A 24221-nucleotide genomic window follows, 5' to 3' on the forward strand; every position below is an offset into this window, starting at 1 on the left:
AGGATATGGCCCTGCTTTGTCTGAGTCACCTCTCTCACTGGTTCAGTGTCCTTTTGGCACCTCAGTCCAGAAGACAGAATGCCCCCTGACCAGCTGTGGGGAACCTGACACAGCAATTTCCCTGTCCCTTAGAAGTTTTCATCCCTCTGGTGTGTGTTTACCAGTTTGAAGACCAAAACACTACACAGCTCCTGAATGTCATGCTGAGACCCGAGGGACATGGTTGCCAACACATTCTGCTGAGGACAGTCTGAAGACCCTACATGTCCTGGGTAAGTAACACCCAACCCACCTATCACCCTCCTCTACCCTTAGTTCCAATATTCCATAGTAGGGTTTTAACAGTGACTCAGTAACTTCACAGTAACAGTGACTCAGAGGTGATCATGAAACAGTGAATGAAGTGAATGAAAAGTAATGATCTTATCTTAACTGATAGAAATCTCAGTGGGGCCAGAGCCAAATTCAGAAGCACACTCTGTCAGCACTTGGGGGAAACAAACACTCCTGTTAGCAGAGTCAGTTAGACTCAGTCTGCTGTTTGACTTGGGAATGAGGTTATTTATTCTGTGTGACTTCGTATTTACACTTGTTCTTTCCTGATGTAAGTGTAAGAGGTGACATTGACCCCAGACACTGTGTGCAGCACGTTTTCTCTGTGGATCCATTCATCCCAACACAAGTCCTCTGACGTCAGCACTAAGATATCACCCTTACTTTACAGATGAGGAAAGTGGGTCTAGGAGGGTCTGTACCAGCTGAAGATCTACAGGTAGAAGGACCCAGAGCTGACCTTGGATCCACTAGTCTGGGCCCAAAGTCAGAATTCTCTCTGCTAACCAAGAAATGCAAATGTTCTCATTTTGAGTCCTGCAGACCACACTTTAGAATTCAAAACAGAGCACACCTGCCCTACTAAGGTCTGGTGTGGGCAGCATCAAATCTGTAGAATTATTTGAGAATAATGGACACCTGTAAAATTGTAAATGTTTCCTCAAAGAACCCAGTGTGTGGCTCTGTGAGTAAAGTTTCAGGATTTTCCTGAACACACTGCATTTTCTGCAGGTCCATTTCAGCATTATGCCGCTGGTTCTGTTCCTGTTGCCACAGTCCCTCTTTTCCCTCAACGTCATGTGATAGGAAAGGCTGAGCTACAGGAGACGAGTGACCTGTTCTGTGCTGAGCATGGGTTCAGCTCATGTGAAGAATTCTTATCAGATCCAATAGGTTTTTTTTTTTTCAGTAGATTACCTTAAATGTTTAATTCATCAATTCATTTTTAATTTAATCCTTATTGTATTTTTCCCATTACCATTTAGTCCTCTTATAACCATCTCCTCCCAGCAATCACCACTCTGTTACCCATGCCCATGAGTCCTCATCAATTCACTTTTGAAAAATCCTCACTCGATGATGTGCTTATTGATTTTAGAGGGAGGGATGGCATGGAAAGGGAGTAAATATCAATGTGAGAGAGTACATCTATTGGTTGCCTCTCCTATGCACCCAACCCCAGGTTGACCCTGCAACCTAGGCATGTGCCCTGACCAGGAATCGAACCTGTGACCTTTGGGTTTAAGGGGCATCACCCAAATGCTCTGAGCTACACTGGCTAGGACTCAGATCATTTTATATAGGGTCTTTTTTCTATGTCTGAAGAGAATATTTTTTACAGTTTCCTACCTTCCATTTTTAATAGACAACATCTTAGAGCTCTTAAGGTTTACAGAGAAATTCAATAGCAAGTGTGGACTTACCACATGCATCCAAGTCATGAACATGCACAACCTTCCTGCCCCCCATCTACAGCCCCACTAGACAGGGACATGTGTGTCACAATTCATGAACCTCTATTGACACATCCATATCACATACAGCCCATAGTTACCATTAGGGTTCCAACTTGTGTTTTATTTTCCATGTGTTTGGTGAAATGTACAATGATGTGTACCCACCATTACAGGACAGAGAGCTTTCCTGCCCTCCAGTCCCTGTGCTCCAATTACTTTCCCTCCCTCTCCTTAACCACTGGAGACCACTGACTGATCCTTCAATGTCTCCATGGCTTTGACCTCTCCCAGTGTCTGCCATTGCATCAGGGATCCTGTAAGCCCTGAGGGACTGCAAGATGCTATAGCCAGTCAGCAGGAGAAGCCTGGGTCCTGGACAAACCCTTGAGGTCAGGTTGTATCCTGGACATGCATCCAGGAGCAGTAGACTCCAGGTCAAGGCAACAGGTGTCTACAGAGACCATCACAGAGGATTTTGTTAATGGTGGTACTATTGAGAACACTGTACCTCAGTGATAATCAAAAGCAGTGGACTTATATCCATTTTATTATCATTTCTCAGTTTTCCACAGTTGGCACACTGTTCATCACCCACACCCCTGGGGGCACTACCACTGCCCCAAATCCAACCTCGGCACATCCTGCACCATGTCCCCTGTGCTGGCCTCTACACTGCCCCCAGAAGTCACGATAATAATCCACTATTTTATAATCCACTGCAAGGTAAAAGGTAGTGAGATGATGGTACATGTGTGTTCTGGAAGAAAAGGAAGATCAGAAACTCTGAAGAACACATAGAACAAATCAAATGGATTGTCACTTTGGTCCTTTGTGCAAACAGCATGTTTTCCAAAATACACTGAATAACATACTTGAAGGCCCTTTGTTATTGCATATGCAGTGTGCAGCAGTGCTTCAATCCTCTTTTACTCTCTCCTCAAATCCCTTAGTTCCTTCATTGATTTTTAAAAGATTTTATTTATTTTCATAGAGAGGGAAAGGGAGGGAGAATGAGAGAGAGAGAAACATTCATGTAGGCGAGAAACATAGATTCCTTGGAGGCTACTGTGCCCCAGCTGGGGACTCAGCCTGCACACAGCCATGTGCCCTGACCAGGCATCCAACCAGTGATCTTTTCCTTCACAGGATGACACACAAACAACTGAGCCACACTGGTCAGGTCTCTTTGGTCTCTATTCAAATGTCTGTTCTCAGTGGGGAGAATAGCACTGTTTAGATATGCCCAGGTCTTCTAATATCTGACTCAGTGGAATACAAGTTCATTCACATATTTGTCATTCTTCACTCTATTGCCATATCACATGCCAGATAGTCTCCAGAAAATTCCACTGCCCACCTGTGAGAGAATGGGATTGACCTGAGAGTGTAAACTTTAATGTTTTTACTGACATAGCTTTGTACCAGACCCCCTGAGTCAGAGGGTCCCATCAGCAGTGGCATGTAAGTGTGTGTGTGTGTGTGTGTATGGTGAAATTTGTACTGTGTGCCAATTAGGCAAAGGCCAGAGAGCAGACTGGCCTTAACAAGTTAAACATATGGAGTGGATTCCAGATGAAAGTGTGCACCTCCAGTTCTAAGGCTTTAATTGACATTCTTACCTCAATAAGTGTACACAGTAAAATCTTGCAAACTTCCTTTTGGTTTCAAAAAGGAGTTTATTAGGAAAAGTTAGTGTAAAAACCATTACAATTCATAAAATTCAGAGAAGACAGTATAAGTGTATTTTGTAGCTATGGTAATCATTTTTTAATCACAACTAAGGTAAGGCCTCCATTACTGCCTAAGCAAACCCTCTTCTGTTAGGCTCTATTGCAAGCCCAGGCAGGAAACACTGCAGTTATTATAAGGGAGCCCAACATTGTACTGGTGTTTGAGGATGCAGAAAGGGTAAATGGCATGTTCTGACTTCAGCATCACAACATTGTAGCCTGAACAAGGGTAACTTGGCTAATGTGCCCTGCAGGGGAGTGTATGTTAGTAATTGTACCAACACAATAAACTTTTTATTTCTGTCATAAAAAGAGCAATCACTTTTTTCATGATAAATTATGTTTTACTGAGTTTCATGTGGTTTCTCCCTTTCAGAACTACTGCTAGGTACATTCTTCCTCTGGGAACAGCTTCCTGAGATACCCACTTTGCTTTCCCTGACTCAGTTTGGTCATTGAAAACCAGCCAAAATTCAGGACATGGGGCTGGTGAAAGGCCCCTCCCTGAACATGGGGTGATTCAGCACTCCCCATTTCAAATTCTGATGCCACACTAAGTCAATGGATGTCACACTTGGTCAAGAGCATCATTTCCAAATTAATGTGGGATTCTTTGGGTAAGATGTTTTTATTTTTATTTAAGCTCATTAAAATATACCTAGAAAAGCTCTCCCAAATTCTGAGAGTGATTGTGACCATCTGAAACACAGGTGATCTCTTGAAAAATTCCCCACCTGCCCTGGTTTAAAATCTGTACAATTTGACTGCAGTGTTCTCAAAATCATTCTAGTGAAGAACTCTGACTGATGTTAAGGTCCAGAGGGTAGGGACAGGTGCCTAGTACAGCCTTAGATGCTGTCCACGGTTCTAAATTTTCTGAGGACCTGAACAGGGTTTACCTGCATCTTCGGAGATGCCCATTTAATATTGTCTGTGTCTTGTCCTATTTCTGTCTTCACCAAGGCTTTTTCTCGGGTGTCTACCTCTTCATCCAGAGTAGTGAAGCCTTAGAAATAGACAACTACACTGTGAAACATGACAGGTAACTGAAAAATGGATGCCCACACAGAGAGAACTTAACATATGGCATAAATGACATCACAACACAGCAGTTGAAAGACTTTTTTGGTCAGACATGGCTACTAACCATCAGCAAGAGAGTAAACAAGACTTCTACCTCTTACAAAATCAGAGCTGGCTTCAAGAATGACATGTAAGAAGTGAGGGATTTCAGTGAAATGGTTGGAGCAGGAGCCAGATTGTGTAGTGTCAGGAGGGGGATTGAAGGTGGGCAGTGGGACCAGTCACTGGAATGTGACATAGTAAACACTCCCACATAATGTGATACACACCCACCCACGCTGGCACACACTGAACTGATCTACAGGTGCTTGGTTTTACTTTTCAGGCTGATGGAGGCCATTTTTCTGACCTGTAGAAAAGTTCATACCAGGTAACAGAAATACCCTAAAATTTGATACAGAAAATATTATCACCATAAAAAATACATCAACTAACTCACACACTAGCTTATTGGTCAATACCTGTGTACTGGGCAATGTTGGATAAGAAATATTCCTCTGCAATCTTATGTGTTGTGTATTACATCTTACACCCAAAGAGTGGCAGATCTACAACGGGAGGGATTTACAGAAGATGCCCAGGCTACATGCACATGAATGTCAGAAGCTTAGGTATTAACGAGGACCAATATCCACAAGGAACAGAGAACTTCTATTGTGCCCTTCCCTACAAACCCATGTGCAAGAAAAAAAGTCTTCTGGTGAACAGGGGATAAAGTTAAGCAAAGTCAATGGTCTCGAGGATCCTCTAGTGAGTGTTAGCTCATCAGTTTCCTGGTCCATCTGACACACCCTGAGGCCTTTTGGCCTCTTTTCCCAGGGATTCCCTCCACAATCCCTAATCAAATTCCATCAACCTCCAACAGGTGTCCGAACATAGTGCCTTTCTTCTCTAGGGTCAGGACATAGAACACCTGCTTATTTTCATCAGCCTAAGTGTCACCAGTATGTGAAGAGAGGACTCAAACTCCCATGTCTGGCAGGTACTTTTTGTGGGTGAGTAATTGCTATCCTCCCATTTCCTGTTCACATGTGGGCTGCTGTACATGGGGAGCACAGACCTCAATGATGGCCAGCATACCTGCCCCATGTGGGGAGGGTCTAGAAGAGCTGAGTGAGGAAGTGGCCTTTATACCTTTCAGTCAGTTCTTCCTCAGAATGGCTGTGTGTAATATCAGGTACTCAGGTAGAACATGTGTACTGTGGCAGAGCCTCCCCTTGGCTGGGTAACCTCAGCTCCTCCTGGAAAGAGCTTGGGACAGAAGGAGAGTGCTTGACACCTGAATTCCTCTCCAGGTGAAGAACACCACTGGGTCCTACCAGGAAGTCTTCTGAGGCCAGGGGAGGTCACATGAGCAGAGCCACAATCACCTTTGCACTTAGCCTGTGTGCTCACTGTGACACTAAAAGGGCTTGAAGCCACTTTTGGGTTTTTGGGGTTGTGTTTGTTTGTTTGTTTGTTTGTAATTTAGTCTGTCTTTACCTTGCTGCTGGATATGTGTGAACTTCCAGAGCTCTGGGATTGGGGCGGGGTATGTGATTGTAATTTGATGTGGAAGACTTTGTGTATCTACTGGATAGATAACATTCCTCCTAAGATAAGATACATGGCTACGATACATTAAAAAAAAAAAAAACCTGTAGCCATCCTGGGACAATGAGGTTGTAGCAAGGTTTGCTGAACAAGTGGAATGGAGCAATCTCTGATGCCCTGGCACTTTCCTGGTTGTGGGTCTCCCTTGGCAGCTCACCACTTGTAACAAGCAGTCAGATCATGGTTAGGGGACCAAGGGCTACAGGCAGGGTACAGTGGGAGAGGGAAAGTGAAGTGCAACCACCCACATGTGTCCTTGACACTAGTCTCATGTGTAGCCTCAGGGCATACATCTCAGGGGCTCATCACTGCATAAGTCAAGGGAGGTAGTGATAACATGCCTTATGGAGTCTGTCAGATGAGGCACATGCATGATGTGGGCACCATCAGAGATCCTTGCAGCCTTGGGTAAAGCCCAACATATATCTTTCTGTTTTTGATACTTCCTATCAAAGTAAAATGTTATTGATAATGTATTTCTTATTGAGCAGAATGAGGCCTACTTTTTATACTGTATACCCCTGGATCACATCATGTGTTGGTAAAAATGAGGCCCATTTAGTGATGTTCATCCTTAGAGGTCTTGACTCTGAAAGCACTTGTCAGTTGATTATGCACGTGTGAAAAGGATAAGTCTGTGGTGCCATGGTAACTGGAGTCCATGTGTTCCTTTGGAGAATAGGCCAAGACTAACAGGGGAATCTGCCACTCACAATTATTTTAATGGTTTATCAGCCATGGCACACTGGGCCCTTTTTTATGTTATTCAAAGCCAGGACACAGAGACCCCTCTCTGAAGAAATAAATTTTCTCCTGCAAAATACTGCTTACACTGAGCTCTTTGGAGTATGGAACTGCACACGCAGAGTCAATGCCATGTGGGATCTGACAGACGACCTGTACACCATCCATCTTGGTAAAAGGGAACAAGGATGTTCATGCAGGGGAGGTGGCACATGACAACCAGTGTCACCAGATGATACGTGAATTGTATCTTAAAGTACACGTGGACATCATGATCCAGAAGTGATGATGTCTCCAATGTTTCCATCCCCCACATTCCTGTTCCCCAGTCAGACACAGAGAGCTGAAGGAGCCCTGGGATTTCAGCCACTGCTGAAGGACACCTGTCACCAGTGCATCCTGCTGAGGACCGTGTTCCAGGAATTCTGTGTGTCTTGGGATAACTAGTACCTACCCCACCCATCACCCTTCTATACTCTTAGTTCCAAAACACAGTACTTAGTACTAGAATATAACAGTAACAGTCATTTAGATGTGATCATAAAACAGGATATGAAGTGATTGAAAAGTGATGATCTTATTTTAACTAAGAGAAATTCCATGGGAACCAGAGCCAAATTCAACAGCACAATCAGTTATCACTTAAAATAAATCAACATTCTTCCTTGGCAAAGTTGATTAGATTCAGTCTGATATTTATCTTTGTGGGTGAGGTGGTTTATTCTGCTTGTCTTTGGACTTACCTTTTTCCTTTTTGTTGCGTAATTGGAACACTTGACTTTTACTGCCAGTCACTGTGCTGTGCATTGTTCCTGAATTAATTTATTTATCCTCACACAAATTCATTGCTCTCAGCCATATTGTACAGATGAGGAAACTGAGGCTGAGAGGGTCAGCACCTTGCTGAAGACTCCAGAAGTAGAAAGTTCCAAACCTGACCTTGAACTCAGGTAGTCAGACCCTATTATTGGTGTCTTCCTCACAACTCAGTCAGTGAATACATTCTAAAATTAAAAGATCCAAACAACACTGTAGATTTCAAAACAATGTGTAAAACTGCCCATTTAGGATTCTGATGTTGGAGAGGTTAAAACTCTACAGTAATCTGAGAATAGTAGACTTTACATTTTCTTATATTTCTTCAGGAAGAAAGTGCGAGCCTTGGTGTTTTCAGATTCCTTGTTATATCTGTAAGGAAATATCATGACTATGTGTCAAGGTTTGCCTCTTTGAACTGTGTGAAACTCATTGCATTTTTGTTGCTGCTGGAGTTCCTGTTGCCAGTGTTGCCCTTATCTCAGTTGCATCAGGTAGTGACACAGGTCTGTTGGAGAGAGGGTGGTTTGCAAGCTGTCCTGTATTCAACTGCATCATGAACTTTCACAGTTTTTCTCAGGAAAACATTTCTCAGAGAGGCAATCCACTTTCTACACACCATGGTCAACTCACTGATTTGTTTTTGTCTGGTTTTTCCCCCTTTTTTTTTTTTGAAGAAAATGACGCTGACAGGATATTGGCTTTCTTCTTTACTAGTCTTTTAGTTTCAGAACAGTTCTAGGTTCACAGAAGATGTAGCAGAAATCACAAAGCACTCCCATCTACCACTTATTTCCAGACAGGTACAGACTTCCCTGCAGTTACCATCGCACACCTGGTGGTACATTTGTCCCCAAAGAGTGCAATTGCTGGGCGGTGGGGTGAGAGGACATTTAGTTTACAAGAAATGGCCACACTGTCTTCCAGCTCGCAGCTCTATTTGGAATTCCCACACCAAAAAGGTGCAGGCCCTGTTGCCCCACACAGAAAAGCAGTGGGGCAAGTGGACTGGTGTCACCTCAGCCACCCCTTGATCCCCAGGGCTATGGGAGCACAGACACCCTTTCCTTTACCTGGCCCAGTCTGTCCCCAGTTACAAAGTGACCCTTGTCCCACTGAGCACTGGTGTTTAAGTGTAACATGCAGGGGTCCCTGTGTTTCCTACCAGCCACCTGGTTCATGGTGTTCCCTCAAGCTATTCCCACAGGATCCCTCCTCCCAACACCACTTCATGTGAAACCCTGTCTCTCCTGAGAGGCTCTCAAGCATGCTCCTCTGTACCCAGAGACTTCTTTTAAATGCTTTTCCTCAGAACAGTTCATGCCCAAGGGCTTCTATGGGGCATCTGCACATGGCTAGGAAAGGAGGAGGATGGGCCCTGTCGGCACTACTGCCCTGGGACCCTGAGGACCTAGCAGGTACCACCCTCATAACTGACAAGGGAACCATCAGTTAGGATGGTCTTCTGCTTGATTTGATGGGGCCATTGCTATACCGTGTTTAAAAAGTTAGATGAGTCATAGGGTGAGAGTTGAGGACAAAATCCTCCTCTTGGCACAGTGGTCTCTCCACCTGAAAACCACTGATACCTTCAAAAACGTCCCCACACTACTAATATTTCTCCCTCAATGGCCAAGAGTCACTGTGACCCATCAGGCATCCTTTCACACTAAGATGCACCTGAAGCAAACATTCCAGGAGGATGTGCCGATCCTCTTCTCTGTGTCAGGCGTGAGACTGAGTACAACCAGTCACTGTCTGCAATTAAGGAGCTAAATTCCAAGGAGACTCACATCAGTCAACTGACTGTACATTTTGAATCTCCAGTTAAGGAGCTAAATCCTGGGGGGACACTTACTAATCAACTGATCTTAGTTTTGTAAACTCCTGCCTCGGTTTTTGCCACAAAAGAGATGAGCATGGTGCCAGCAATGCCTATTCTTGACCAAGTCACCGAGGCTGTGACCTTGATGGTTGAAAACAGGCCTCAGTGAAGAAGGGAGAGCTGAAGGCCAGACCTTGTAACCTGCCATGTCCAAGTGAGGAGAACCTGTGAGGCTCACTGAGTACAAATAGCCCTGGGCTCCCCAGGCTGCTGAGTCCTGATGCTAACTGCTCATTGTTTGCTAAAGCTAAACTCAAAGCAACATCAACCATGAGACTATCCCTGTGTGTCCTGCTGGTCACTCTAGCCCTTTGCTGCTATGAGGGTGAGCATTACTTCGGACTACCACCAGCCCAGGTAAGTAACCTTCTATGAAGTAGGTGACTTATTTGGGGAGCAGAGGTGAACGAATCAGAATCTAAACCAGTCCTGCTACTTCTGGACTAGCCTCCCCTAATACCAACCTAATACCAAAGGTTCCTGTATCAATTCCCAACACCCTGGAACTTTCCAGAAAACTCTTTCAGGCCATTTTGAAGAGCTTCCTGTTTGAAGCCTCACTTTTCATCTAACGTCTACATTCAGAAGCAGCAGGATGTGATAACATTTGATTGTGCATCACACTTCTGCCACTCAGCAGAGCTGTGAGTTGAACAAAATGCTCAACAGCCCAAGACTCCACTAATCCTTGTTTTCCAAAGATACCATCAAGAGCAACTGTAATTGTGGAGTAAGACGAATGGTGTCAGAGGCCAGCTCTGGGTCTTATCAGCCATTTTTCTTCCCAGAGTCTTTGGTGCCACTTGAGTCCATGGCTCTCAAACTCTGTCTTTCAGACTCATAGAATGCTCCATCTGCGAGGGTTTTGGGAGAATATTCAGTTCAAGAAGAACCAATGTGGTCTGTCTCTCTTGGGAATTAGGATCAGCAGCACTCAACACACGCACACGCCCTGCTCCTTTTCTAGGAGTCTTCCCAGGACCAGAAGAACCAGTGCAATCTCAGAGCCACACTGGCTGTGTTTTTAGGAGACTTCTAGCCACTCATTTAACAATACTTTGTTTTTTCGTCATGCCCTTGACTATGACCCACATGCTTTGGACTCTTTCTCTTTCATCTGACTTTCTGAACTCCTCCTCTTTCCTCGGGTTGCCTCTGATCTGACCTGTCCCCATCTCTGCATAGTTGCTGTCTGATCAGGTCACATGCGAGCCTGGCAGGGTACATTCCCTCCTGCAGGTGGTTGTAAAAATCTTGGGATAGAGTGGGGTGTGGTGATGGAAAATCCAGACCAGGAAGAGTGGTGACTTCAGGTCTCAGCCCAATCCCCTTGGAGATGAAAGCAGGGTCTGGTCTCCACCTCCCACTGTCTCAAAGGAATTCTGTATTCAGTGCAGACCAGAAAAGCTAGTCATCATTGGTGTGTAAACCTCATATTCCTTTCTAAGCTATTTTACTCTTTTCACCCAATGACATAATCCTACTGTTTCACTTACTCTCAGAAGAGCATCTTCCAACACTCATTTGTTGTCCCTGCTCCTCTCCAGCCATGGTCCCTGTTCTGACCTCTGTGATATCGACCCTTTCCACTCTGCTAGAAAGACTGAATACTAAGAGATCCTCCTTCCAAATTTCAAAGTCCAAAGAACATGTTACTCTAACAGACCAAACCCTAATTTCTGAAACCCAGAGAATGTGAATTTAAGCAAGAAAGGATTGTATTGGAATGGTGTGTGTGTGCTTAACACAGGAGAACAAACTGAACTTGGGCTCACTGAACCTGTTTTCTAGGACCAGCCCTGCTGCTACTATGTGATGAGCATGTCATGGCTTTTTAGTATTTTTCATTGTCACTATCATAAACATGGGATGAAACCATAAACCCCTGGTGTTCCTGTCTAGTTCTAAGGTCAGGGGTCTTCAGGGAAAAGTGACTTCCTTACATCAATTGTATTTCTTCATCTTCTTCTCCAACAAATGCGAGTCTGTCCAGCTATTATGGCTGCACTTTGAAGCTTCTTTTTGGATCCTGCAAAACTCTATAATATCCATCTTCTGAAATTTCTTCCACCTAGAGAAGCTGTTGAGGCCACATTAAATGTGAAGCAATGCATCGACCTTATGCCCAAACAGGACAGAGAGAATATTTTCACTGTTGCAGTAAGTCATTTCTCCCTCCTCTGTAGGGGTTATTGCTCAGCTGCACAGCCATGAGAAAGATCAGTGTGCTGCTCTGTGGGCACAGGACCAGAGGCACCTGCCCCTCTTCTCACCTCAGACAGAGTGGTCTGTGGCCACAGGGTGGATGATGACAGGACACCTGCTGAGCTAGACTAAGGCTGCACATTAAGTGAAGCCTGTTCCTCCTTCTCAGGTCACCTTCCTGGGCACCACATTCCTCACAGTGTCCTGGGGAGGACAAACAGGACCTAGGTGGTGATGCTGAAGGGCAGAGATTGCCGCCTCACTTCCTCAGAGGGTTCAGAGGTCAGGGCACCAGTTCTCTTACTCAGTGGCACAGTCCCTGGGGAGCACCAGGGAGGGTGGAGAATGTTGGAGGGAATCGGCAGTTGAGAGGGTACTGGCCCAGGTCCTATGTGAGGATTGAGGGGTGGTTGCTTGGGGCTCTGCCAGCTCCCACAGAGCAGACCACTCCCTATACCTGAGCCCCACTTTCCCAGCCATCACCAACCATGGCCAGCAGCCAGAGACCCTCCCTGTTACATCCTCTGCAGACTCACATGGAGCTGAAACACTTTTAGTATATCTTGGGGAATTAGTCAGATATTTACAATAGTTTCCCAGCTTGTCCACCCCTTGAATGAAGTTGGGTTTGGTACAGATTTCCACACAGGCTGGATACTCAGTATGGAGATTTCCATGGGCTGTCAGTTTGATTTCCTCAAGGAGACAGGACATCTACAGACAGAATGTCCTATGTGCCCTCTTGCTCCTGTGCTATTCTCTCACCCTGCATCTACTTTGGCGAGAAAACAGAGCCCTCAGACCTGGGACTCTGAGGGAGGATATCCTGGGCTGCTTGGCCCAACCCTTGACTCTATCCCAGCTCCATTAGCAACCCGAGTCCCATGCCTGTGTCACTCTGGGTTTATTTGTCTGGCTATTGATCTTTTCTTCCCTGCCCTGCATGTTTTGTCTTGGCCACACCAGGACTACTGATTTCCCTACTTGCTTAGCTCTCCTGCCTGGTGGCTCCTTTTGCCTTCACTGGGTGCAATGTCTCTCACATGTTGGTGTGAACAGAAGTCCCTGTGAGCATGTCATCTCCAGGGACAGCATGACTGATGTCCCCCGTCTCTCTTTCTCTATTTCAGAAAAATGTACAGTCCATATATAACAACTAGACTTTAAAAATCTTACACACGAGAGCCTCTGTCATTCAAGCATGGCCTGATCACCCCCAGAGAATGGGAAGATTTCAAAGTCTTGCTTCAATAAAGTACTTGTCCTGCACTTCTCTGTCTTTTTTTGTCCAACAGCCTGTCCCTGGAGTTGGGGTGGTTCTCCTCATGAAGTGGCCACAAGGCGCCAGTGTCTACCCTGGGAGGGGACCTTGATGTCACCCTTTCTGTGTGTTTGCAAATCTTTCTCTGCCTATTTGTTCACAATACACGGGATGGCATTTGGAGGCCCCCAGGAAATTCAGAATTTTCTCCCTAAGTCACAGTCTGCACCCATGTCACATCTACAAAGCCGTTGTGTCATGGAGGATGAACCACAGGCCTCGATTTAGGGTATGGATTTGATGGGGTAGTGGGGGGACTTTATGAAGCTACTTCAAATCATTCACTTCCTGACATGTAAGAGACCACTAAGTTCTGCTCCCTCCATGACCAAGAATCCCTTGGATATCTTGGCCTTTCCGTCTGCACAGCCATCAGCACAGTCCATGCCTTACCCAGTGAGGCCAGGGCCCTAAACAGTCCTCTGGGTCAGAGAGGCCCCTCCTGTCATACACCCTCCCTATGGATGCCAATGTGACCCTCCAAGTGGGATTCCGATCTTACTTCCTCAACTTCCAAACACTAGAGGACATGGCTTCCTCAATGTTTCAAGTAAGAGTACTTATTATTAGATCTAACCCATCTCTAATTGTGAAGGATGTATGATGGACAAACGATGATTCAGAAAGCAAACATAAGACTTACCTGCTATTATTAATCATGTCCAAAGTCTTTACAAGAAATGTGTGTTTTTGATCACTTCAGGGCACAGGTATACTTACATTAGTCTCTGTTTTCTGAAATTCACTTTATACTCAGTCTACACACTATGGTTCATAAACACAAGGACTTATGACACCATTGGGAGTGCCTCAGAAACACGTGGGTGCACATGGGGAGCATGGGGGACCACTGTTGGCATTGCACACAAGGCCTTGCACAAGCCCAAGCCTGGGCCCTCTGACCACATCGTCCTGCTCACCAGGCTCTCTACTCAGCCATCCTTGTCCATGTGCCATTCTTCCTGTGTTACATTGGGTCACTCCTCCACACGGGGCTGGTGGTTGTCCCTGTGCCTCTGTATTGTCCCCTTCATGGGACAGCTGATGACCTCAACTGTGAGGCCCCTTTCATGTCCTCTCTTCAGCAGGGCCTTTTCTAACTCTCACATCCTACATTATATCATTACACACAAACAAGCTACACTCACCAACACATAGATGGTACACACGGTCACACACAGAGCACACCTTCAGACATGCAGTCACACCCAGACACACACACAGAATGGTGCTGCTGTCCCACTGGTAGCACTTTACCTTTCAGTGGTGTGGTATTCACACCCCAAAGTTCATTGGAGACCACCCTGACTGAACTGATATTATGAAAGCACCAGTGTTCTCATTGTTATTATTTCTAAAACACACGAGTTCACATGCTTGAAATAGCCCTATGGGCAACGTTTCTGGGAAGGTTGACATTTTCAGTCTCATTTTGCCCTGACTTATCTCCAGGAAGGTGACAGACTGTTACCACCATAGCCAGGGGAATGAAGGATGTCCTGCCCACTACCCATCAAGCCTGCCTCTGTGTCTTCTCAGAATCAACTGGGAAGACACCAAAAAACAGTGAGGCCCAAACCCCACTCCAAGACCCACATGTGGGGACGTCTACAGTACAACTTATGTGGTCCCCCTTCCTCACCTCCACATTCAAGGGGTCTAGCACCCAGCAGAGAGATTTTGGTGGCTGACACCAACAGTGATCCAGGGAGGACAACAAGGCTGTGCATGGCAGTCTGAGCACCAGGCCTCATGGGGTGTAACCTGGAGACCTTCCCCTGGCCTCTTCTCTAGCCCTGTGAGCCTAGCATCTGTAGGTTATTGGGTCATTTCCCTGATGTCAAGAGACTTAGGGTGTTGTAAAGGAGTGTTTTGGTCAGGACCTGCTGGCCCTGTGGGAGGTGAGAGATCCTCTGGCCCCAGAGTCAGGGTGGAGGAGAGATGTGGGAAATGGATCACTCCATGGGAAAATCACTGATCTGACCACACTGCCATTGGGGATGGTGAAAGAACCAACTGGGACTGTGTCCAGTGCCAGTGCACATATACTCAGATGAGGATGAAATGCCCACCTCAGGTCTGTGTATTTTACCAAACACACAGAGGACAGTCCCACACACTGTACGTCTTTGAGAGGCAACAGAGGTGATGGTGAATGGCAACATGGTCTGTGTATGGATCCCCCCTGAACACCCTGTCTCAGCAATACTGACATGTCATCTCAAAACCTGTCTGATGTCAACTCTCTGTAAGATTTTCCTCATGGGTTTATCCTCCTGGAAGAGAGCGAAGATTTTTAGAAAGTCTGCCGCAAACCTACTCACTGAGTCTCTGGTTTTCTGGTCTGCAAGCCAAACGATAGTTTCTATATTCTGTTTCATTTTTGGAGATGAAGCCGACAGGGTTATGATAGTTGAGGGCCATCAGCTTGCCTCTAACTCTGGCCTGGATTCTCACTCTGGGGTCCCAGCCTCGGCTGAGAAGATGAGGTGAGGATGAGAGAGCTATTAGTATTAATAAACATTTACAGTAAAACAAAGTATTCTGGAAAAGTTAAAAATATGACAGCAGGAAAATGTCCTAATGGATATGGAATATAAAGCAAAACAGTGCAACAAAAGGATATATGAAGGTGGACTGAAATGTTGGAAAATTTTCAGTTTCAGGTAATAGCTATTAAGCTTAGGAATTACTGCATATAACAAGGGATTGTTTCAGGAACTGAAGGTATAACCCACCATGACTCCAGGAGACCATCAGGAGTTCCACCTTTGTACCTCAGGAGAATTGCAAGCAATGAAGATGATATATGAGCCATTTTGCTCTATTGTGAGACCCCCCACTGCCCAGGACACAGATAGAGACCACCGCCCAGGACAGGTATGAAAGACCACCAACCAGGACACAGATGGAAAAATGTTGAAGCTTTTATCTGATGAAAGTTTTCCCTGAAGTCTAATCCCCTTACCTACAAATTTCTCTCTTTATTGAAAGAAATGGTTGAAATGTAATCAAAGATGGTCTGTTAGGGTACAAACTTGCCACCTGCTCGGTTCATCAGTCAACTGAATAAAGAGCCCCAAAACATTCAGTGTCTGCCTGTGTTATTGGTTCTGGTAGGTGACAGGAAGGAAGCAGTATGCTGGTTTTTCTGGGTTTCTATATCTAAAAGACAGGAATATGAAAGAAAAGAAAAGCACATCTAACTAAAACTCTCAGAAATGAGATAGATAGTAGTGGGGGAAAAGTTACCAAATAAATGTACTAAGAGAATTTCCCAACAGTGAAAAATATGAAATGGAGTACCTCTGTCACTTTCCACACATTTTTGTGACTGTTTGAACATCATCCTAAACAAAAATGACTCTTTCAAGAAGAAATGTCAGGGAACAGTATCGGGGTTCTCTGGCATGCACCCACACCCTAGGGAAAAATCTAGAGGCAGAGGTTTGGTGAAAATGGAAAGAGGTCATCTATTCAAAAGCAGCACAATTTTGAAAGAATGGCAATCTTCTCCCGCAGATCCTATTCCCTCTAGAACACCCAGAAAACCCCCAGCCTGCTCTCTGCCAGACAGAGACAAGGTGCACCCTGATATACTTCTCCCATTTAAAAATCCCCTCCCTTCAGATACTTCAAGTGGCTGCTGCACAATTGTCCAGGCAACATGTTTTCTTCCCCCTTCACTCTTGGGCCTCAGACTTCTCCTAAAGTCTGGTGGTAGTCAGTGCCCCACACGTAGCGCACTGCCCTTTCTTCCACTGGTGCTCCTTGGCCCAGCACCTGTGCCCCATCCCTTTGGCTGTCAGCTCGCCCCCTGCATCCGTGTAACCAGTGGTTTAGGGTAGTGCAGCAGCAGTCACCTCCTGAGCTGCCCCTTACTAGCTTGGAACAAGGGGCAGGTCTGCTTCCCTGGCAAATTGGCTTGTGGTGCCCACTGGTTGGCAGTCACTGGGACACAGTGAGCAAGGGGGAGAAAACTGGAGTGTTTCTTCTGACCCTCTGTTTTACATCTTCAGGCCAAAAAATTTGAGCAATCCTGGAGGCTTCTGCTTCCCCAGCCAACCCCATCCTTTTTCCAAGTGAGACTAGCAGGACATCACCTGCCCCTGCCACGATGCTCTGGAAAGGAGTTAGAGGGTTTTTCCTTGTGTCAACCACCAAGACCAGCCTGGGCTGACTCCAGGCAGGGACTCCATCTCGCTGAGTCTCAGTCTGAGGAGAGGGAAATCTGTCACACACTGAACTAGGGGCTTCCCCCTTTCCACTTACACTGTTTCTTACATGCAACCCATCCCTCACTCAGCCCCTTGTTACCACACCCCCTTCCCTGCCACTGTCTAGTCAGAACTCTTCCAGATTTATCTCTATCAGAAACACTAAGTCACCAGCAAAGGTGGACAATAAAAATTCAATCAACACAAGACTGAAAAATGCAAAGTAATACTGAAGATTCAGAGGCTCTGACCTCTACTTGTATACAACTAGAAATCTTATACAGTCAGCTAGCCTATAAGCATGAAGATAAATACGTTTCAGAATTGGAAATATTCAAAAGTTTTATTACCAATGACCTTTTTCTCAGAATGGAGGAGGGAATACACTCTACAATAAGGCCTAAATGAAGAATGATGAAGCATCCAATCCAGTGAGCACAGGACAGAACATGGGTGTCTATAACGCATCCACAGAGAAGAGTAGAAAATAATCCCACAGTCAACAGCAGGAGACATAGTGAAAGAAGCTGCAGGTGAGGCTGGCAAAGCAGCTGTGGACCAGTTTGGAGAGGTGGCTATTGCTTCTCACTGGGAGTTCTTTCTCATTATTTCATTTTGGGAACAATGCTTCTGTATCATTACCTTTTTAAGAAAATGTTGACAGTGACAGGAAGTATAAGACAGAAATGTCGGGGAAGGACAGGATTCAAATTTGCAGAGATAAAATTTGGCAAAAAAAATAGAGTAAGATGCTGCACATCATCTCAGGTCAACCTGGAATCTAGGCTGACCCACATGTGTTGTATTTGTTAAAAGAACATCAGGGAAGAAGATCCTTGTTCTTCCTTTTTTTTTTATGGTTGCCTAGACCATGATAATGATAAGGAATGTGGAAAGAAAGAGCACCATTCAAGTTGCTAATTAACTCATGTATTTATCTGTGTTGTGTGTCAGCTATGGTGCCAGCTACTGGAAAGTCAGGAGTGGATGAGACAGATACGGAGACAAGTCTGACGACATTTGCTGTCCACGGAGGTGGGTAGAAAGGAGACAAGAAGGGTGTGGAACACGTCAGAGAACAAGAGGTAATTGCTGGGAAGAAAATGAAACAGGTTGAGGTGAAGTGAAGGGAGGACGGGATGAGAGATGGTTTCAGGTATTCATTCCTACAGCTGCTGTAACAAACTACCACAAGCTGGGGAGCTTAAAACAATAGCAATTAACTTTCTCAGTTATAGTATTGAACACAGGGGTATGGACAGGGCTGTGGCATCAGTCAGCACTGGAGCTCCACTCACTGCCCAAAGAGTATCCACTGAGGCCCCCCTGTACTCCTCACCCCTTGCCACAAGGTGGGCAGTGGTTTGTGGCAGGTGTGACATAGTGCAAACTGGGAGTCTCCACCATGGGTTTAGTGCCAATGGAGATGAGACTCTCATTTTTGGAATCCTGGAGCATCACAGGTTGTTCAGCAACACACCTGGTCTCACCTTTTTGATGTAAATAACACACACCCACTCTTTGGGAACTCAAAATATCTCTGGACACGGACAAACGTCCACAGGGATGGGTGCAAGGAGTGAAAAGATCCATTCAGTAGAGAACTGTGGTTCTAGCAGTGTGGAAATGCATTGTTAGATCTCCCATATTCTCTGGGTGAATGCCCTTAAGGGCCAGAATAGCATGCCCTGGAGTCCCATGGTTAGCAAGAAAATGTGAGCATGAGCAGAGTGGAAATAAGTAACTGAACAGAAATTTGTTGTAGAAATCCAATGAACCCATGAATGTCATGAGTGTGTGCCGATTAAATATTTAACCACGCATTTTGAGGTAAGGTCAAGTTGTGTAAAGTTCAGGGTTTTGGTGACTGAGCCAAGGAGAATAGCTGCAGGTAACACCTGACCCTGACTCAGCTTCCAACTCTGGCTCCTTGTCCCAGTCATTGGATGGATCCAGGTTAGGTTGGATCAAGTGAATGTTTACTTTTGGGGAACAGAAGGGCTGAGTTGGACCAGTCCCTGAATGCCAGGGCTCCAACTTCTTCTCTCCTCACTTGGCCCTGCCTGTGGTGGCTGAGTCCACAGCTTTCTCCAAATACACAAAGAATGTGATGTTAGCACCAGGATGTCAGGCTGGTACTAGGCATAGACTTGGGTGGGAATCTTGCCTTTACCTGAGTTTCTAATTTAAATGAGCCTTTCTTTATGAGAACACCTCAAAATAACACATGTTGTGTAATCATATTCTTTGTAGAATCTCAACATGTGTCCCCAAAGCCAGTTATAGAACTAATTCGATGACTACTGTATCATCTTTGTCACACAAGAAGCAGAAGAGCACAGGTCTCTAGGAGCTACACACAGAGAGAAGAACCATAACATCGTGTTAAACTTACTAGGAGAAAGTTGCACACAGAGGGCCATAGGGTCTTGGAAAGGAGATCCCCAGAGATTCTGGGCCATGAAATAACATAGGAAGTAGGCAGTCTCTGATGTGGCATTAAGACTATATAAGGAGTTTTAAGCTTAAAGGATACAGGCAGGGAGAGTAGAGGAGAAGACTTCAGGTGGAGCAGTGGCCTCAACAGAAAATTGTGGGACCTGCTTGGATATCTACCTGGAGTCCACAAGGGCAGTTGGACAAGACAAGGTCACAAGAGTCCTCCAGACTCATGAAGTGAAGGCCCATAGGGGTCAGACTAAGGCAGTCAATAGTGTAGAGAGTTGTCTCTAATGCCAGAACATCTGGCTCCTTAGGTGCCTCTGCCACCCACTAGCTCTGTGCCCTTGGTCAGGTTACTTGGCCTCTCCATCCGACCTGGTACAACTGGGGAGAATTAATATGCTTGACCTGTGAGTTGGAAAGCACACATCTCCCTTTGCTCAGCAGAGGCATGGTCTGTGGTACTGTCCTGGTGTTACATCCTTTGTGTGACCTCGTCTACCTTGTGTAGTGCCCTCAGTTTGGCCAATAATTTCTCCATCACTCTGCTCAATGGGTTGTTGGGAGGATAAAAAGCAGTGGCCACAAGGCCTTGCATCAAGTAATTGTTGTGTAATGATTTTCCATCTGAGATTTACTAAATCTGGAAGTAAGTAGCACAGGTAGGAGCTACACTCTGAGAAGATTAACAGACCACCAAGAGATAGAATATGTTCAAAAGCAATGTGTAAATGATGCCTCAATAAAACTCTTCAAGAAAGGGTCAGGCAAATATCAAATAAGAATGGATCAAAATATAGGGCATATTTTAAACTGTGGTAGTTTTCCTCCTAATGGAATAAGAATATTTCTAGATTCATAGAAAATGTAAAGTAGCAGCAACTTACAGGGGTCTCTAGGAGACCCCTGTAGGACCTGGGGACAACCAGCACTGTAACTTGCTAAAGAACATGTCATGATTAGGGGTTGCATTGGAAGTTAAAATCTACACCTACATGAGCCCAGGTTATAACCTCTCACTGGACATCACTCCCTTCCTCCCAGCATCTGTAATCACACTTTGTTAACCACTCTTTGATTCAGTGGAACAAAAATACTAATGAACTAAAAATCACTAAACTTAATTATGAATTTATGACTAATTTTATGAAGTTGACCTAACTGAGAAAGTCATTTTAAAAACAACCTTCAAAGAAGACAAGAAATTATTTCTCTTTCCCAAGCAAAAGCACCTGGGTTGCAGTCCATGGGTGAGGAAAATCTGTCCTCCAGAGGCAGCATATGGAATTGTACTAAGTCCAGGTGTTTGCAGAATCAGGAGGAACACAGACAGAATGTGAAATGTGTTCTTGTACCCTGAATAGGTAAAAGAGAAACAAGAGCAGTAACAGGGTGGGAGAAGAAGAGGAAGGGAGGAGGGTGGTGGAGAAGGAGGGAGAGTTGAAGGTGAAGAAGGAATAAGAGGGAGGAGGGGAGAAAGAATTGGGGAAGGGGGAAAACAGAATGAGAACCACAACAATAATAAAGGAACAGGGATAACAAGAGAGGCTCACAAGGTTGTCATTTGCCTTATTAGTTTGCAAGCACTTTGATGTTAATTTCAGCTAACATCCTCACCATTATTGCAGTTCTGAGACCTTTGAAGGTTTTCAAAGATCTGTCCCCTCAGGTTGTATGAACAGAGCCTAGGAAGGCTGGTTCTGGGAGATTCTCCCAGTCCCTCCCTGGCCCAGGGCCAGGTTTACCCTGTGACTGATCCTGTCATTTGAGGGAGGGATTAGGGTAGCCACCAAGAGAATAAAAGTCTGCCTTCTGGACAGTCACCTCCAACCTGAGCTCCTTCTTCCTACCACATCACAGTGACCAGCCCAGAGCAGCTGCCTGAACCATGAAGCTGGTGGCAGTCCTCATGCTGACCGCCCTCCCCCTTTACTGTTATGCAGGTGAGCATGGGGACAGTGCAGGTGTTGGAGGAGGGCTATGCTCAGGGCACCTGTGCAAGTGCTGCTGCTTCCAACCCCACCCCCCTCCACACCACATGCAGAGCAGCCCATTTTTCTAGTGTCACCACTGTGTGAATGTGGTTGCGTAGGGGAAAGGATAAGGAGGCAGATGCTTTAGGGCTAAAAGAAAATCCCAGGTCCTGAGTCAACTCTCCTTGAACTGAGGACTCAGACCCTTCCCACAGCCTCTCTGAGCAAATGTCCTTGTGGGGAGGTAAGATGACAGCATCACAGTCAGGCCCTATACAGAGTTCACACCTCTGTCACTGAGCCTGCATTTGCCTGCTTTTGTCCCAGGGACTGGCTGCAATCTTTTGGATGATGTGGTCAATACGACCATTGATCCTGATGTGAATGTGACTGAATACATCGATGGCCTCAAAGACATCTTACCAAACGAAAAAACCGAAAAGGCCTTCACATCCATGAAAGAATGCTTTTTCCAACAGAGTAGAGAAACTCTGGAGAAGGTCCAAGAGCTGCAGGTAATTTTTCTGTCTCTTTTACTGCATTTGAACTGCAAGACAGGACATACAGGCTCTCAGTTTGTGAAAACTCTTTTGAAGCAGGTGATGGTCATGATTGTTAGGAAGGTTCCTTCCATCTTATTAGCATAACCTTCAGTGCACTGTCAAGCAACCTAGGTGTGCTAGCACCAGTGGGTGGATTCCTTCACTGTGAATCAAAGGCCCCAGAGTGACACATGGAAACCATGGTTGTGAATGCCCCCTGAGTGGGGAGAGGGGAAAAACAGAAATCAGTGGTTTCACATGCAACAGTCTTTCCATGTACGACAGATATTGTGTAGTGTTTTCTAGTGCTCATTCCCTGCCCTAATGTACCATTTGGAACATTCCAGGCTGACTGCCTGGACACACTGCCACAGCACAAAGAGGAAAGTGCACATCCCTAAGAAATTCCTGATACAGGGGACAGCATGGATGAACCTTGAGGAACTGTGGGAAAACAAATGAGCCAGTCACGAATAGACAAATATCACATTTTGTAGAGTAGCCAATGTCTTAGACATGGAGGTTGAAGAGTGCTTTCCAGGGCAGCTAAGAAAGAAATTGGCAGGTGGGAGGGCCTGCAGCTACACGTCAGCATGATGGGAAGGTCCTGGGGGTCAGGTGTGCTGCTGACTGAATGTCCTTCACATGATTAGCTGTGCTTTGAAAGTGGCGAAAGAGTCAGATTGGTATGTGTGTTTACTGTAATTTAAAAATTATTAAATTATCAGCCCCTTCATTTCAAGATGATGGGAATGTTCTTTAAATCCTCACTTAGACAAATCCTGAGGGGCACACGCCTGCAATGTGTTGTCTGCCACTGGAGCTGTGGGTTTGGGGTAGTTTGGGCTGTTTGCTCTACTTCTGATGTGCAGGAACTCAGAACTTCACTTTCCCTCATATTTGGACTGAGGTACTGAAAACCAAAACACAGCATATTGTTGGCTATGATATTTCAAAGAGGGGGAAACATGCAGATAACATGACCAAGGGAACCAACCCTGGGGGTCAAGGTTGGACAGCACCAGCAGGCTTTGGCATCGCTCATGGTCACCTGAACAAAAGAACAAATGCAATATTTCCAGCTTCTCTTCCAGCACCAGCTTCCTGTCAATGTGTGTGGACCCATCCAGGAAAACAATGAGAAGGCATGTTTGTTCTTCAGGATGTTCCTTGGTAAGAACAAGTGAGATGTAAGTGATGTCTCTGTTTTTGTTTTCCAGCAAGCAATACACAGTAGCTTTTGGTGTGCTCAGTACTAACTCCCACATGACCTCAGAGATTGTCCAGAAACCAACTGTTCATGGGTAGAAGCCACAGCTGAGCTTTCCTTCTTTTCTTGGATCTACAAATGCAAAACAATTGTTGAAACCTCACATATATTTTCATTTCAATAAAGCATCTGCAAAACGAAAGTTGTTTCTTGGTGGTTCAATAAAATGTGGGCTTTAGGGAGGCTCACCATCACACCTGCATTTCTCACACACACATAAGTGTGCACACCCACCAGCACACAACCATTCTTTACGCAACTCAAGGGCAAAATGCTGAGAATCTGAAAGGCATCCTGTCCCTCATCACCCACAACTCAACACCAATCCTGTCATTGGTATATGACTGTCCTCCCTCATCACTGCCCCTGGTTCATCCGGGCACTTTCATGTTCTCATGTCCCAGTGATGGTTGCCTGCTCAGGTTCCTGGATCCTTGGTGGGCCTCGAGTTGATGCTGTGCCCGCTTACCATGACCAGGCTCCACTCTGGGCATTCTCTGTCTTAGACCTTAGGTCTCCACACAGTGCTGACAAAGACCCTCACCATCTATGTGCATGAAACCTGCACCCAGTGCTGATGAAGATCCTCACCCTCAATTCACACCCGAGG

At 45.5% G+C, this 24221-nt stretch overlaps 3 protein-coding genes and 2 long non-coding RNA genes across 9 annotated transcripts in view; 3 read left to right on the plus strand and 2 right to left on the minus strand.

The window, feature by feature from the left end:
* LOC114500307 (mammaglobin-A-like) overlaps positions 1-24221 on the plus strand; it is a 259118-nt gene that overhangs the window by 71619 nt on the left and 163278 nt on the right. Inside the window, exon 4 of one of the 5 annotated variants that reach the window (XM_036029574.1) lies at positions 4516-4524. The exons of the other annotated variants lie outside the window; for them this stretch is intronic. Within the exon in view, the coding sequence (XP_035885467.1) occupies positions 4516-4524 (9 nt within the window). The remainder of the gene's footprint in view (positions 1-4515; positions 4525-24221) is intronic. 5 annotated transcript variants of the gene reach the window in all.
* LOC114500658 (secretoglobin family 1D member 2-like) overlaps positions 1-24221 on the plus strand; it is a 140053-nt gene that overhangs the window by 47333 nt on the left and 68499 nt on the right. The window lies entirely within an intron of this gene.
* Positions 1591-13115, minus strand: LOC118501373. Its single transcript, XR_004904016.1, has 3 exons — positions 12987-13115; positions 3197-3204; positions 1591-1603 (listed from the first exon to the last, which is right to left on the minus strand). It is a non-coding gene; the product is annotated as an uncharacterized LOC118501373 (long non-coding RNA).
* LOC118501382 lies at positions 8829-11609 on the minus strand. The gene is made up of 3 exons (XR_004904025.1): positions 11002-11609; positions 9642-9647; positions 8829-8839 (listed from the first exon to the last, which is right to left on the minus strand). It is a non-coding gene; the product is annotated as an uncharacterized LOC118501382 (long non-coding RNA).
* Positions 21632-23750, plus strand: LOC114500657 (mammaglobin-A-like). The gene is made up of 3 exons (XM_028517403.2): positions 21632-21769; positions 22127-22314; positions 23562-23750. The coding sequence occupies exons 1-3, from the start codon at positions 21715-21717 to the stop codon at positions 23598-23600; spliced, it is 282 nt and encodes a 93-aa protein (XP_028373204.1). The 5' UTR covers positions 21632-21714; the 3' UTR covers positions 23601-23750.

Source organism: Phyllostomus discolor, chromosome 6 (assembly GCF_004126475.2).
Source record: "Phyllostomus discolor isolate MPI-MPIP mPhyDis1 chromosome 6, mPhyDis1.pri.v3, whole genome shotgun sequence".
In the NCBI taxonomy this organism is placed as follows: domain Eukaryota; kingdom Metazoa; phylum Chordata; class Mammalia; order Chiroptera; family Phyllostomidae; genus Phyllostomus; species Phyllostomus discolor.

Excerpts from the sequence above, each read along its gene's own strand:
- LOC114500657 (XM_028517403.2), top strand. The coding sequence starts at position 21,715 with ATGAAGCTGGTGGCAGTCCTCATGCTGACCGCCCTCCCCCTTTACTGT. Across the intron at positions 21,770-22,126 it reads CCCCCTTTACTGTTATGCAG|GGACTGGCTGCAATCTTTTG; the intron begins GTGAGCATGGGG and ends CTTTTGTCCCAG. Across the intron at positions 22,315-23,561 it reads AGAAGGTCCAAGAGCTGCAG|CAAGCAATACACAGTAGCTT; the intron begins GTAATTTTTCTG and ends TTTGTTTTCCAG.